The 12,462-nt window shown below is 37.2% G+C and overlaps 1 protein-coding gene across 6 annotated transcripts in view; it reads left to right on the top strand.

The window, feature by feature from the left end:
• Positions 1–209: 209 nt before the first annotated feature.
• Positions 210–12,462, top strand: part of ZNF326 (zinc finger protein 326) — a 35,342-nt gene continuing 23,089 nt past the window's right edge. Inside the window, exons 1-4 of one of the 6 annotated variants that reach the window (NM_001206028.1) lie at positions 210–619; positions 3,088–3,132; positions 10,983–11,018; positions 11,115–11,226. In NM_001206028.1, coding sequence (NP_001192957.1) covers positions 604–619; positions 3,088–3,132; positions 10,983–11,018; positions 11,115–11,226 — 209 coding nt within the window. In that variant the 5' untranslated portion in view covers positions 210–603. Of the gene's footprint in view, positions 620–3,082; positions 3,133–10,982; positions 11,073–11,114; positions 11,227–12,462 lie in introns of those variants that run through there. The other 5 variants (XM_059884690.1, XM_005204298.5, XM_059884692.1 and 2 more) reach the window with 5 other exon arrangements.

Here is a 12,462-nt window from a genome sequence, read left to right as displayed (position 1 = left end):
TCCTATTTAGCAATTTGTTCTCTGCTCACAGCGGTCTAAAAATATCCTGGCCTTCTGAATCTCCACGGCAGAAACTCCATAAGGTTTTTGTTTTTTTTTTTACATTTTCCGATCAGTCATTATCAGCCAATAAAAAGGGAAAGGTCGGCACGTGGTATATTAGTTTGGGCAGGGGGAAGGTATTCCAAGCAGATCCTTTCGCTCTTGCCAGAATCAAACATGGCGGGCTTCAGCCCGACCTTCCAGAAAACCCGGCTTTCTTTCCCTTGAGCCCGGCCAGTCTTTGGGGCTCCTTTTTAACCTTCCTTACCCCTCGGCGGCTCCGAGAGGGTCAGCACCTGGGAGCGTGACAGCGGACCTGCTTCCCGCCCCCATTCGAGGGCCCGCCCACCAGCCCGCGCCAGCCAGTCGCGGGCGGCGCTGCGGCGGCTGGCAGCGCCGGCCGGACCCGCCCCCGAGCCTCGCTGTGGCCTGCGGCTCCCGGGCCGGTAGCGCCGCTCTTGGTCGCGCTGACTCGTAGTGTGGAACCGCGGGTCACGGGTGCTCTTCTCCGGCCACAGATTAGCCAAGCGCCGCCGAGGCCGTTGGCCCCGAGCCTCTGCCATGGACTTCGAGGACGGTAAGCGCGGCCTCTGGCTGGTCACCGCGGCGGGCGGCAGGCGGGGTGGCCTGCCCCCGGGGTCTGTTTACCGTCTCAAGATGGCCGTGTGGGCTTTGTTCTGCGGGCCTAGAGGCCGTCCGCCCGCCTGCCCGCCTCGGGCCCGGTGCCTGGAGTCGGCCTCGGTGGGGACCCGCGCGGCGGGTCGCCCGGATCGCCCCGCCCGGCGCCCGCTGCGGCCCGCGACCCTGAATTCCGCTCCGGCCTCGGCGCGGGGAAGGAAGCTCCCAGAGCGCCGCGGCCTCCGGAGTCCCCAGATCGGCCCCCGCCCCGCTGCGAGCAAATTGCCAGGAAGCCTCCAACTTCCCGTTCTGGGCGAGAGGGCGAGCGGGCCTCCCCCGCCGCGGCTTGCGCTCGCCAGATGGGCAGCGAGCGACCCAGATCATCCTTTTAGTAAATCCCCAACTCCAGGTTACTACTCGCCCGATAGGATTTTCTGAGGCTTGTTCATGATCGTGTTCCTTGGTGTCTTAGTTTTTAAGATGAGTTTAAAGGGCGTCTGTAAGTGATTAAGTATAGTAGATCTCTATCCAGAATGGAACATTAAGGTATTTCTGGTTAGTAAAGTGGGATGTTTATCCGCCAACAAACAGTGCCCGGGCGTTAATCCCTAAATTTAAAATGCTTCTGTGAACCAAAGCGTTTTCTCTGGACAGTGTGTTAAGTTAGTCAAAATTCTGGCACAGCATCACGTGCCCTTCAAATTCAGACCTACACACAGCCGCCTGGGATGGACTGCTGTTTAATTAAATGAGCAGTACCTTTCGGTCGTCTCTTACTCCAGTTCTTTATACCGTTTCATACGCTCACGAAATAAAATTAATTTGGTTTTCGTATTGTCTTCAAATCTTGCCCAACTTTTATAGTGATTGGTGTCAGGGTAAGATGAGTACGTAATGACAGCATTAGGGAGACATGAAAAGGGATGTGAATAAACTGAATTTAGTCCTGAGTTACCGGGCGTTTCTGAATAAAATGGCTTCACTAATTAGTCGTAAGCCTCTAACCCAACCAAGAACATTAACTTTGAATATGCTGAGCCTGATTAAATGATCTTTTGACCTTTGATTTGATTTCATGCCTCAAAGAATTAAAGCTGCTAAGTCTATGAAAGTGAAGTCGCTCAGTCTTGTCCGACTCTTTGCGACGCCATGGACTGTAGCCTACCAGGAAAGTCCATGGAATTTTCCAGGCAAGACTACTGGAGTGGGTTGCCATTTCCTTCTCCAGGGAATCTTACCGACCCAGGGATCGAACCTGGGTCTCCCGCATTGTAGGTAGACGCTTTACCGTCTGAGCTACCAGGGAAGCTAAGTGTTTGAAAGGGGACTGGAATAACCTTTTGTGGATACTTTTAAATTACTTTGAAATAGGAAGTTCAGATATTAACAGTAGCACACTCTAGTGTTTGTTTTAGTTGAACTTTGACTCATTTTGATATCGTTACCTTTAAACTGAATATTTGAAATGCCAGAGTTGGGAATGAATTTTAAAAATATGTTGCTGTGTTTTCACACTAAACTTTGGTGACAGTACCAACACCCAAGGTGCAGCAGAAACTACCAGTGTGGGAGGAGGGAGTGACGGGAATGGTCCCCTCCCCCCATGAAGGAACCCATTGTCTTAGTATGTTTACTTTTTATTAGCACCATCTGCTCACAGTTCTAAACAGTGTGAAGCATAAAATTGTAAACAATGTCAGTGATAAAATGTTCCCTCTCTCATGCTCCCTCCTTACCCCTACTGCTTTATCTGGGGGATGGAATTTGCCTGACAATATGTTGAACTCTAATCCTATATAGTGTAGTTGGAGTCTATTGTATCCAAAGGACTGCTCTGTTAAATTCCTATTTGTTAGTAGAATTAACTAAAGGATTTAACAATTGCCAAATTAGTTTTGACAAAGAAATTATGATCTTTGGTGATGATGCCACATCCTGGATAGAAATAGCACACACAGGTGTACACATATATGCATGTGCATTTCTCAAATAAGATCTTGAACTCTTCAGAGAGCAAATTAAGTGCTAAGAGAAATAGTAAGTTGGGAAAAAAATATATAGAATAAATTCTCACATGTCCCTGTTTTTTGCATTGTTTGATATATAATTTATCTGCCTTCCCTTTTGTTATGCTGTGTAAATCAGTACTGGATCTCCTTTTTTGGCTGTAATTATATATCAGGTTTTATTAACTAATTTTTACATTACTATGATTTGGATGATAAACCTGCCATTTGGGGAGATAGTGAAATGAAAGGGATATATATTTTCCTCTATGAATTATATATAATTATTAACGCCCTGTTTTTGCAGATAGCTGAGTTAATGGCAGTTTAAAAATTGTGTTTGTTTTTAGTAAAGGGGTATATAATTCAAGATTTTTGCTAATATTGCACTAATTCCTTTCTGTTAAATGTGTCTTCATAGATTATACACACTCTGCTTGCAGAAATACTTATCAGAGCTTTAATGGTGAGTATCCTCTTTCATTTGATCTAAAATACATTAAGGGAATGCATCTCAGTTTTTTGTCACCCATCTTAAGTACCAATGTAAAAAGGAAATTCTGCCTTGTTTCAGTCATTGTTTAGTCTTTGGATGTGTTAGTGTTAATGTTGTCATACTATGTATAGTATTTAAGTTAGGAAATTTGGAATCAGAAAACCTTAGGGCTATTCAGATTTGTTTGACTCTTTATTTGAATTCTGAGTTCTTTATTCCAAAAGACCCTGACTGTATTGAGTGATGAGTTATAAGAAACTAGCTGAGTTATTTTTGTTGAATTAGAGGCTTTGGTATTGAGTAATGTAGATTAAGTGGATTATTGGCTTGGTTTTATATTGCTGCTTTCATAATTCATTTTGACCTTGTTTTTGAGGTCATTTGCTTTAATGTGTCCAAATGTGTTAGTATATTAAGAACTGTCTAGAGCATATAAGGGAGAAGGCAATGGCACCTCACTCCAGTACTGTTGCCCGGAAAATCCCATGGATGGAGGAGCCTGGTAGGCTGCAGTCCATGGGGTCGCACAGAGTCGGACATGACTGAAGCGACTTGGCAGCAGCAGAGTATGTAAAGAAGCCTTATCAATATAACATCATAGTAACTAAAGAGCTAGATAAAATCATGACATATACAGAATACAATTGGGGTGGAGTTTTGATAAGTTAGATTAGAGTTAAGGATTTGCCAGACAGGATAAGAACATAAAGAAGAGCATGGAACAGTTTCAAGAGGTTATAAAAGCATTATATGAAGGACCCCAGAGAGTGGAATTAAATTCCGTGATTGCCAGAAAAATGCAACTTTCAACTGTTGTACAGAATGTAATATATTCACAAAATAAAACTGAAGCAAATGTACTACTAAACAAAGAAGACTGTGTCATTTCATGAGAATAATTACCATGCAGTTAATTGTTACTTATCATCTGTAGGAATTTAGAGAAACTTCAAATTTGATGTCAGCTAAAAAGGTTAAACATATAGGTATAGTCAATATATATTGAGTGCTGGAAAACATATTTTTGAGCAGGAGAGTGATATAATAAAGTTACCAAAAGAAGTTTAATTTTCATCCACATGTAGGTTATATTGAAAACTGGAAAATTACCAAGTTTCATAAATTCAGGTGTAAGAATTTTACGCCTTGGGAGGTGATGACAGTAATTTTAAAAATATTAAGCCGTTTCTTGAGAAAGTTGGCAGAACTTTCAGGCTGCCTAGTAGTGAGTAGAAAATTGAGAGGGATGCATAAAAATGAATCCAGGATTGGAAACTGGAGTGAGCAGGACTAGTACTTTTACCAAAAAGATTTGGAATGATAGAAGGCCATGATTTCCATTAGTATGTACCAGAGAGTTGAGTTTATGCCTAAATATAGGGCTTTGAAATACAGAATCATAGAGGGTCAGAAGTTTATTTTCTTAACATACAGGATTGCGGAAAAAAAAAAAAAAAGCTTAAAATATTTCTGTCACTGACGTTATGACCTTCTTTTGAAAACACGTGCATTGAGGTGTAGTGGACATCTAACACGCTAGTTTCAGCATAACGATCCCATGTTTGTATATGCTGTGAAATGATCACAACAGTAAGTCTGGTAACCCTTGATCACCACATATAGTTTTCCTGCAATGAGAACTTTTAAGATTTATTTTTCTTAGCAACTTTCAAATATGCAATACACTATTATTAACTATAGTCACTATGCTGTATATTACATCCCCATGACTTATTTATAACTGGAAGTTGTTTCCTTTCGACTCCCTTCACCTGTTTCAACCACTAACCCCTTCTCGGGCGATCACCAGTCTGTTCATTATGTCTACAAGCTTGGATTGTTTTGCTTTGTTTTGTTTTGATTTTTTTTTAATTCTACATATAAATGAAATCATACAGTTTTTATCATTCTTACTTCACTATTTCACTTAGCATATGCCCTCAAGGCCCATCCATGTTGTTGCACATGGCACGATTCCATTCTTTTTCATGGCAAAGTAGTAATCCATGTATATACATACATATATCCATGTATATACATACATATATATCACACTGCATCATCTTTATCCATTCATCTATTGATGGACACTTAGATTATTCCATATCTTGGCTATTGTAAATAATGCTGTTGTGAAAATTGGGGTGCATGTATCTTTTCAAGTTAGATTTTTTTCTAACAGTTAAATGTTAGACTTTTTTTTTCTCTTAATTTTAGTTCCAATAGTGGTTTTCATTTAAGGGTGATTGTTAGACTCCCCTGTGGAGCTTTTTCAAAATGTATCTATTTAGGTCATACTCTAGTCCTCTTGAATCTTAATTTTTAGGGTAAATGGTCCCAATTGTGTCAGCTTTAAGAACTATTGATACTTTGAATCATTTTAGAATGCACCTCTGGTTAAAGAACACTGCTTGACAACACTGAGGGTTGAGTTATCTACATTTTATAAATGAATAATTTATAAAAAATTATTTCAGGGATGTAATTTGACTTCATTCAACAGATATTTACTGAGTGTTTTGTATTAGATAGTGTTATTGGAGCTGGCAATACAGTAGTGAATGAAATGGACAAATATTCCTGCCTTTGAAGTGTACAGTCTAGTTGGGTGAAATAGTAAACAAGAAGTAATATTTATTGTATTGCAGCAATTGCTTAGGAGAATAATAACACAGGACAGCTTTGTGTGTGTGTGTGTTACAATTTTAAAGAGATTAGCAAGGGAAAGAATCGCTAACAGGGTAACTTGAGCATAGAGTTGAGGGAGATGAAGGTGCAAGCCATGCCATTGTCTCCATTTCCTTCTTCTTATATAAATAGACAAAAAAAAGGAAAGCATTTCTGATAGAGGGAAAGCAGGAACACAGGTAGGGCTGAGTGCATTGTGCTTCAGAGTGACTTAAGAAAATGGGCTTGACTACAGCAGATGATTTTTGCTGAGTGATCTTAAAACAGGGTTAGAATAGGGAGGTGTATGTAGCCGGAAGTCAGTGAAAGCAAAGACAATTTGCTTAACACACAAGAAGTAATAGAAAGTGAAGACCTTAAAGAATTGAGGGTGTGAGCAACACAGATACAGAGGAAGAACATTCCAGGCAGAGGGAATAGTAGGGACAAAAATGGGTGTATACCTGTTGTACTCTAGGAACAGCAAGGGACCTAGTACAGCTAGAGTGAAGTGAATAAGGGGAGATCACAGATGATGAAATTAAGTGGAAATAGATCAAGTTAAGAGGTGATGGGAAAGATTTATCAACTTTGTCTCTGTTGACATTTTGGACTAGATAATTCTTTGTTGTGGGGGAATGTCCTATGCACTGTAGAATGTTTTAGGAGCATTCTTGGTCTCTTGTCATTTGATACAGGCAGCACCCATTACTCATTTTGGTGACAACCAACAATGTTTTCATTGTTTGACCCCCTCTGGGGGTCAAAATTGCCCATGGTTAAGAACCACTGATATAGGGTCTTATAGATTATCTAAAGGCTTGTTTACTTGGAGTAAGTTCGGAAGCCATTGGAAGGTACTAGGCATTGAACATAATTTAACTTGCACTTTAACAAAATTCTTCTAGCCATTTTCTTGAGAATGAACAGAAAGGTTGCAGAAATGAAAACAGGAAAATCAGCTGAGGGGCTGTTGCAGTAATGTAGGTGAGATATGCTGGTGGCCTGTACCGTGATGATAGTAGTGTGGAGGTGATAAAAAGTGGTCTCATTTGCTACTTAGTGTTACCCAACTTGTTAGTTATTTTGATCATGTCAGTTGTTTTTTTCATACTACTCCACACCTCGTGTGATTTAATTATAAGTGAACTTAACATTTGTTGAGCTTATCATTTATGAAAAGTGAAAGTGAAAGTTGCTTAGTCATGTCTGACTCTTTGCAATCCCGTGGACTGTAGTGCGTGGAATTCTCCAGGCCAGAATACTGGAGTGGGTAGCCTTTCCCTTCTCCAGGGAATCTTCCCAACCCAGGGATTGATTCCAGGTCTATCGCATTGTGATTCTTTACCAGCTCAGCCAGAAGGGTGTAATCAAATCAGTAGAGTAGATTTGATTTAAAATATGTCAGATTAATTTTGAGTGAATAGCTTTCTTATTTAATATATATTTTATTCAGGGATAATTGATGGAATGCTAAATATGTCAGATGTATAACAGTGTTTCACAATTTTTGAAGGTTATACTGCAGTATTCCTTGTGTTGTACAGTATATCCTTGTTCTCATTTACTATTAACAGTAAAGATATGTTATAGTCTTAATAACTTTATTTTTAAAGTGATTTTTAAATTCATTCAGTAACCTGGAAGAATATAGTTTATATGTAAATGGTCATGGTCCTCTTATAGACTCTATCCCTATAATCAACACTGATTATATGCAGTACTTACAAAGACTTTTATTCTTTTCCTTTTTAACTAACTGATTAGTGACAGTACTATGAACAATAAACCAAAAGACATTCTGTGTAAAGATAGCTCTATTAATCTTTGTGTACTCTCTAGTGCCTGGGAAAAGGTGAGTGTTCCATAAATGTTAGTAATTTATGACTTTGTAGTGAAGTAAAAATATACAGAATCAAAAAACTGAAGGATTTAGTATCCAAAGGCAGCCTCTGCTGACTGAAAATAGAAATTAGCAGAAATAGCAATTTAAGTTTTTTTGTTTTGTGTACCTAACTGAACCTAACTCTAAAATTACTTTTTAATACTTTTTAGAGGAAAGCTTTTTATTTTGAAGTCTTCATCTTAATGTCGAAATTGTTCTCTGAGAGTTATGAGCAACTTATATTGTATACTTATCAACTCTAAAGACAAATGACTTTTATTAGTCTGAAACTGTTATCTGATGTGGTAGACACTAGTAGACACTAGCCATGTATGACTATTGAGTACTTTCAGTGTGGATAGTCTGAATTGAGGTGTGCTGTCTTAATATGAACTTGATTTGAAGTCTTAGTATAGACAAAAAACATTTAGAATATCTCATTAGTACTTTTTGTATATTGGTAAACTTTTTGTCATTAAAATCCATTGGTATGCCTTGTACTTTGAATGGATCTTTTTATGATGTGTAATCCTGTAATATCAGGTATTAGTTATTTGAAAAATACTGGTTTATAGAGTTATTCAGATTTTTCAAATATTGGCAGATTTTATTGTAGAAATTAAAAAGTTATATTCAGTAATACCAGTGTCAGTTTCATCAGAAAAGCCTTTTAAGTATTGGGAAACTGTCAAGCTCAAGTTTTAAATTTTAATTTTCACATGAGTGCTTGAATTTTATCTTTGGCAACAAGTACTATCACTTGTTTTCTTTGAAGTGACAGTTCCACTTCATTTTTGAGAAAGTGTCTGCCAGAAGCTCAAGTCTGAAAGCCATAGTTTTTGAATGTCAGTCTTTCCTTTTAGTAAAAACAGTATTCCTTGTAAAAAATGGCTAATTCAGTGGCTTTTCCTAAAGAGAACTATGGCACTTAATGAAACTTTATGCAGTGATATGCAGCAAAATTGCTTTATGTATACTTTCCATTTTACTATCCAGAATATCATAAAGTATACACAAAGGTCATGATTTAATAAAATTGCCAATTTTTACTTCTTCATCAAGGACATTCTTTAAGTGAAGATTATTTTATTATTTTTATTTTGTATTTTATTTTTTTACTGCAAGTGTGTAATACAACTATCAATACTAGTGTGATCTGGTGTCACTGCCTTGATGTGTACTATAGCAAAAACTGTTTTACCAACCAGTGGTTTTGTATCATCAATGCAAAAAAATTTTCATCACTGTGAAAAAGGCAAATAATGTTTTAGTATCAATAGTGTTTATAAAAATAGTTTGACCTTGTGGATCCCCTGAAAGGGTCCTGGCAACTAGTGGTCAACAGGCTATTGAAACCTGCAGGCCTGGGGTACATAAAAAACTAGTAAAAAAGAGACCCTGACCACAGACTAGTGTACATTTAAAGTGAGGTCACAGGACTTTCCTGGAGGTCCGGTGGTTTAAGACTACACACATCTACTGCAGGGTGCATGGATTTGATCCCTGGTTGTGGAACTAAGACCCCGCATGCCGCGTGGTGCAGTCAAAAAAAAAAAAACAAGATTAAATAAATGAGGCCACAGATAGCAGAATACTGTATAAGGCAGAGTATCATAAACACCATGTAAAAACTACAGACTTTTGCAGATATTCAAAAGAAAGAGATAATCACTTGAGACAACATCAGTAAGGGTTCGTATTTGAAATGGACTTTAAAAAATTAAAGAATTTCAATAAGCTACTATTTGGGCAGTAGAGAGAGCATTTCATGTAGAAGCAACAGTGCGAAGCTAAAGTGGTGGATATTTATAAGACTTTGGGAAAATCATTTCATCTTTTTGGTTCCACAATCTATCAAATGAAAAGGTTAAATTTGATCATTTAGGTTGCTTTCAGGTTTAAAGTTGCAAGATTTTGTTGTTAGGACCAGAATATTTATGTAATTATAATTTAAATTTAGTGTTTTTTAAAAAATAAAAATAAATGTACTTGCTTTGTGTATACTCTTAGTACATAAAACTTGGAGAGGGTGATAAATGAAGACTTTTAAAGGACTGTATAGGAAACACACTGTAAACGGTTTTTAAATTTTTTCAGTTTTATAATCATAGTAAATTCATTTTATTACCTTTTTTGTTGTATTTTTCTTTCATGTGAGAGGTGGGGATGTAGATGGAATTACAGGAATTGTAATAAAATACACTTAGTGCTTTGATTATATTTTAATTTTTTTAGTGTTTACATTGCTGGAATTCACATTCCTTCTCTTTATTCAAAGTATTTGAGGATTTAAATATTTGAGTCATTATTTATATGCAGAGTACCACATAATGGCCCCATTCTGATTTTACTTTTTAAAAATATCTATTTCAATTAGTGTATGAACTGATGTCAATTGGGCAGATTTAAAATGAGGCTGCCTCGGATTTTTAGATGTTTTGAGAGGAGTTAGATGCAGAAAGGAGAAGGCGATGGCAACTCACTCCAGTACTCTTGCCTGGAAAATTCCATGGAGCCTGGTAGGCGGCAGTCCATGTTGGTCGTGAAGAGTCAGACACGACTGAGCAACTTCTTTTTCACTTTTCACTTTCATGCATTGGAGAAGGAAATGGCAACCCACTCCAGTGTTCTTGCCTGGAGAATCCCAGGGACGGGGAGCCTGGTGGGCTGCCGTCTACGGGGTCGCACAGAGTCGGACACGACTTAAGCAATTTAGCAGCAGCAGCAGCAGATGCAGAAAATGATACTATAAAATTTTCTTTCCTTTTAATATTTTAAATACCTTATTTTCTTAAGAATAGGAATTATTAACTATTTACCATTGTAGCACCTGACATAGGACCCTATGGTAGTATCCTAGTCATGTAAATATTGGCTAAATTGAAGATAATTTTAATATAGAACTTTTTAGTTGATGTTTTTTTTTTAATCAGGTCTTATTGGCAAATCTGATTTTTCAGTAGATTATATGACATAGGACCCTATGGTAGTACCCTTGTTGTGTAAATATTGGCTAAATTGAAGATAATTTTAATGTAGAACTTTTTAGTTGATACCTTTTTTAAAAAAAATTAGGTTTCATTAGCAGATCTGGTTTTTCAGTAGATTATAATCTGTATGGTTTTTCCCTCAGTGTCTAGTGTGAATTTAGCTAATGTTAACAATGAATTATCATTTCAGGTGACTGATATGAATATCTTGTGTTTTATACAAAGATTCCTGAAGAGAATGGTATTTTATTGACCTTTTGTTATTGACTGTCTTTTAGGAATGGATCGTGATTATGGCCCTGGATCTTACGGAGGTCTGGCATTCAAGGATATTTATCTAAAAATTCTTCTTTTGAGTGCCACTAAAGGTGAGCATCATTTAATTTTTTTTCTTTTTAAACTCTTTATAGGGATGGATCGTGACTATGGCCATGGATCCTATGGGGGTCAAAGATCCATGGACTCCTACCTAAACCAGTCATATGGCATGGACAATCACAGTGGTGGTGGTGGGGGTAGCAGGTAAATTGCTTCATCACTTGGCCAAATAAGTAGATGACTATAAGATTCTAGATAATTTAAGTTTTCTTTAGGCATGTTGTGATATTTAAACTATATTTAGAACTGAATAATCACCTTAAATGTTTAAAGGTGTTAGTGGTTATAAAAACTGTCTTGACATCATTGGCAGACATTACTTTAGGAAAACCTCAGGAAAACCATTATTTCATTATACTAGAGTAAGATTTTCTGTCTTTAGCAGTGACTTTTTTTAACTCCTTGTCAGTCAAAATGCCCTAAACAAATGATATAAAAATATTATTGGAAATATTATTTGTGAAACTTTTTCTTATGATTTTTCAAAAATGTATTCACTAATGTAGAGTGCTTTATAGAGTAGCAAAGCAGTCTTTGACTAGAATGAAGTTAACCAAATCTGTCTAGCAACACTCAATTTGTAAGAAACATTTAAGATAGTTATTCTTTTAATTTTAGTTTTAATGTGAGTTACAGGAGCATATTGTAATAATAAAAATATTCTTTAAATCATGTTTAGGTTATTTATTGGCAGGTTCTACTTATGCCAGAAACACTTGTGGTCTAGACTAGGAGCTTTATATTAAAGCCATGAATGAGTACAGTATCTTTGTTTATTTTAATGCAGTATAGTTTTGATTGTACTTATGTTTCATTGTTGATGCTGTGTAAAGCTTAAACCTAGCTGAACTGCTGTAGGCTTTAGGGTTGACCACATTTTAGGCCAAGGAGGCACAGAGATTTTTGAGGTGCAGAGATTCCTACGAAATATTGATATAAGTAAAACTAGCTAGGAAACTTTTTGAAAGTATTGTCCTTCTTCATAAATGGAAGGATCTGGTTTCCTTAAGGATGGATTGAATGATGCTTACTTTCCTTTTTTCTGCTTAAGTGTGCCATTATGGTTTATAGTAGAGAAAAATCAGGAAAATAGATCAATAATTTTGCTTATGTGATAGATGTTTTGAAAAATGTAGTTGAAAGGAGGAATGATTTTTATATGGTTACTAGGATTCAGAAGTAAAGTGCCTTCTATTTAGTGATAAATAATTGAAGTAATGTAACATTTAAATATTTTACTTTATCAGTTGCTGCCCTGTTACATTGTAAATGTAATGTGTGTGAACTATGTAGATGTTATAATTTATCTCATGTAATTGTGGGCCTTTATAAAACTATGTTGTAAGATAAGCAACTTTTGTAATCCATGCTTTGGTGAGA

The sequence above is a fragment of the Bos taurus genome, chromosome 3, assembly GCF_002263795.3.
Source record: "Bos taurus isolate L1 Dominette 01449 registration number 42190680 breed Hereford chromosome 3, ARS-UCD2.0, whole genome shotgun sequence".
NCBI classification, from domain to species: Eukaryota; Metazoa; Chordata; class Mammalia; order Artiodactyla; family Bovidae; genus Bos; species Bos taurus.
Note: the sequence above shows the minus strand (reverse complement) of the source record. Positions and strands in the feature narration are given on the sequence as shown.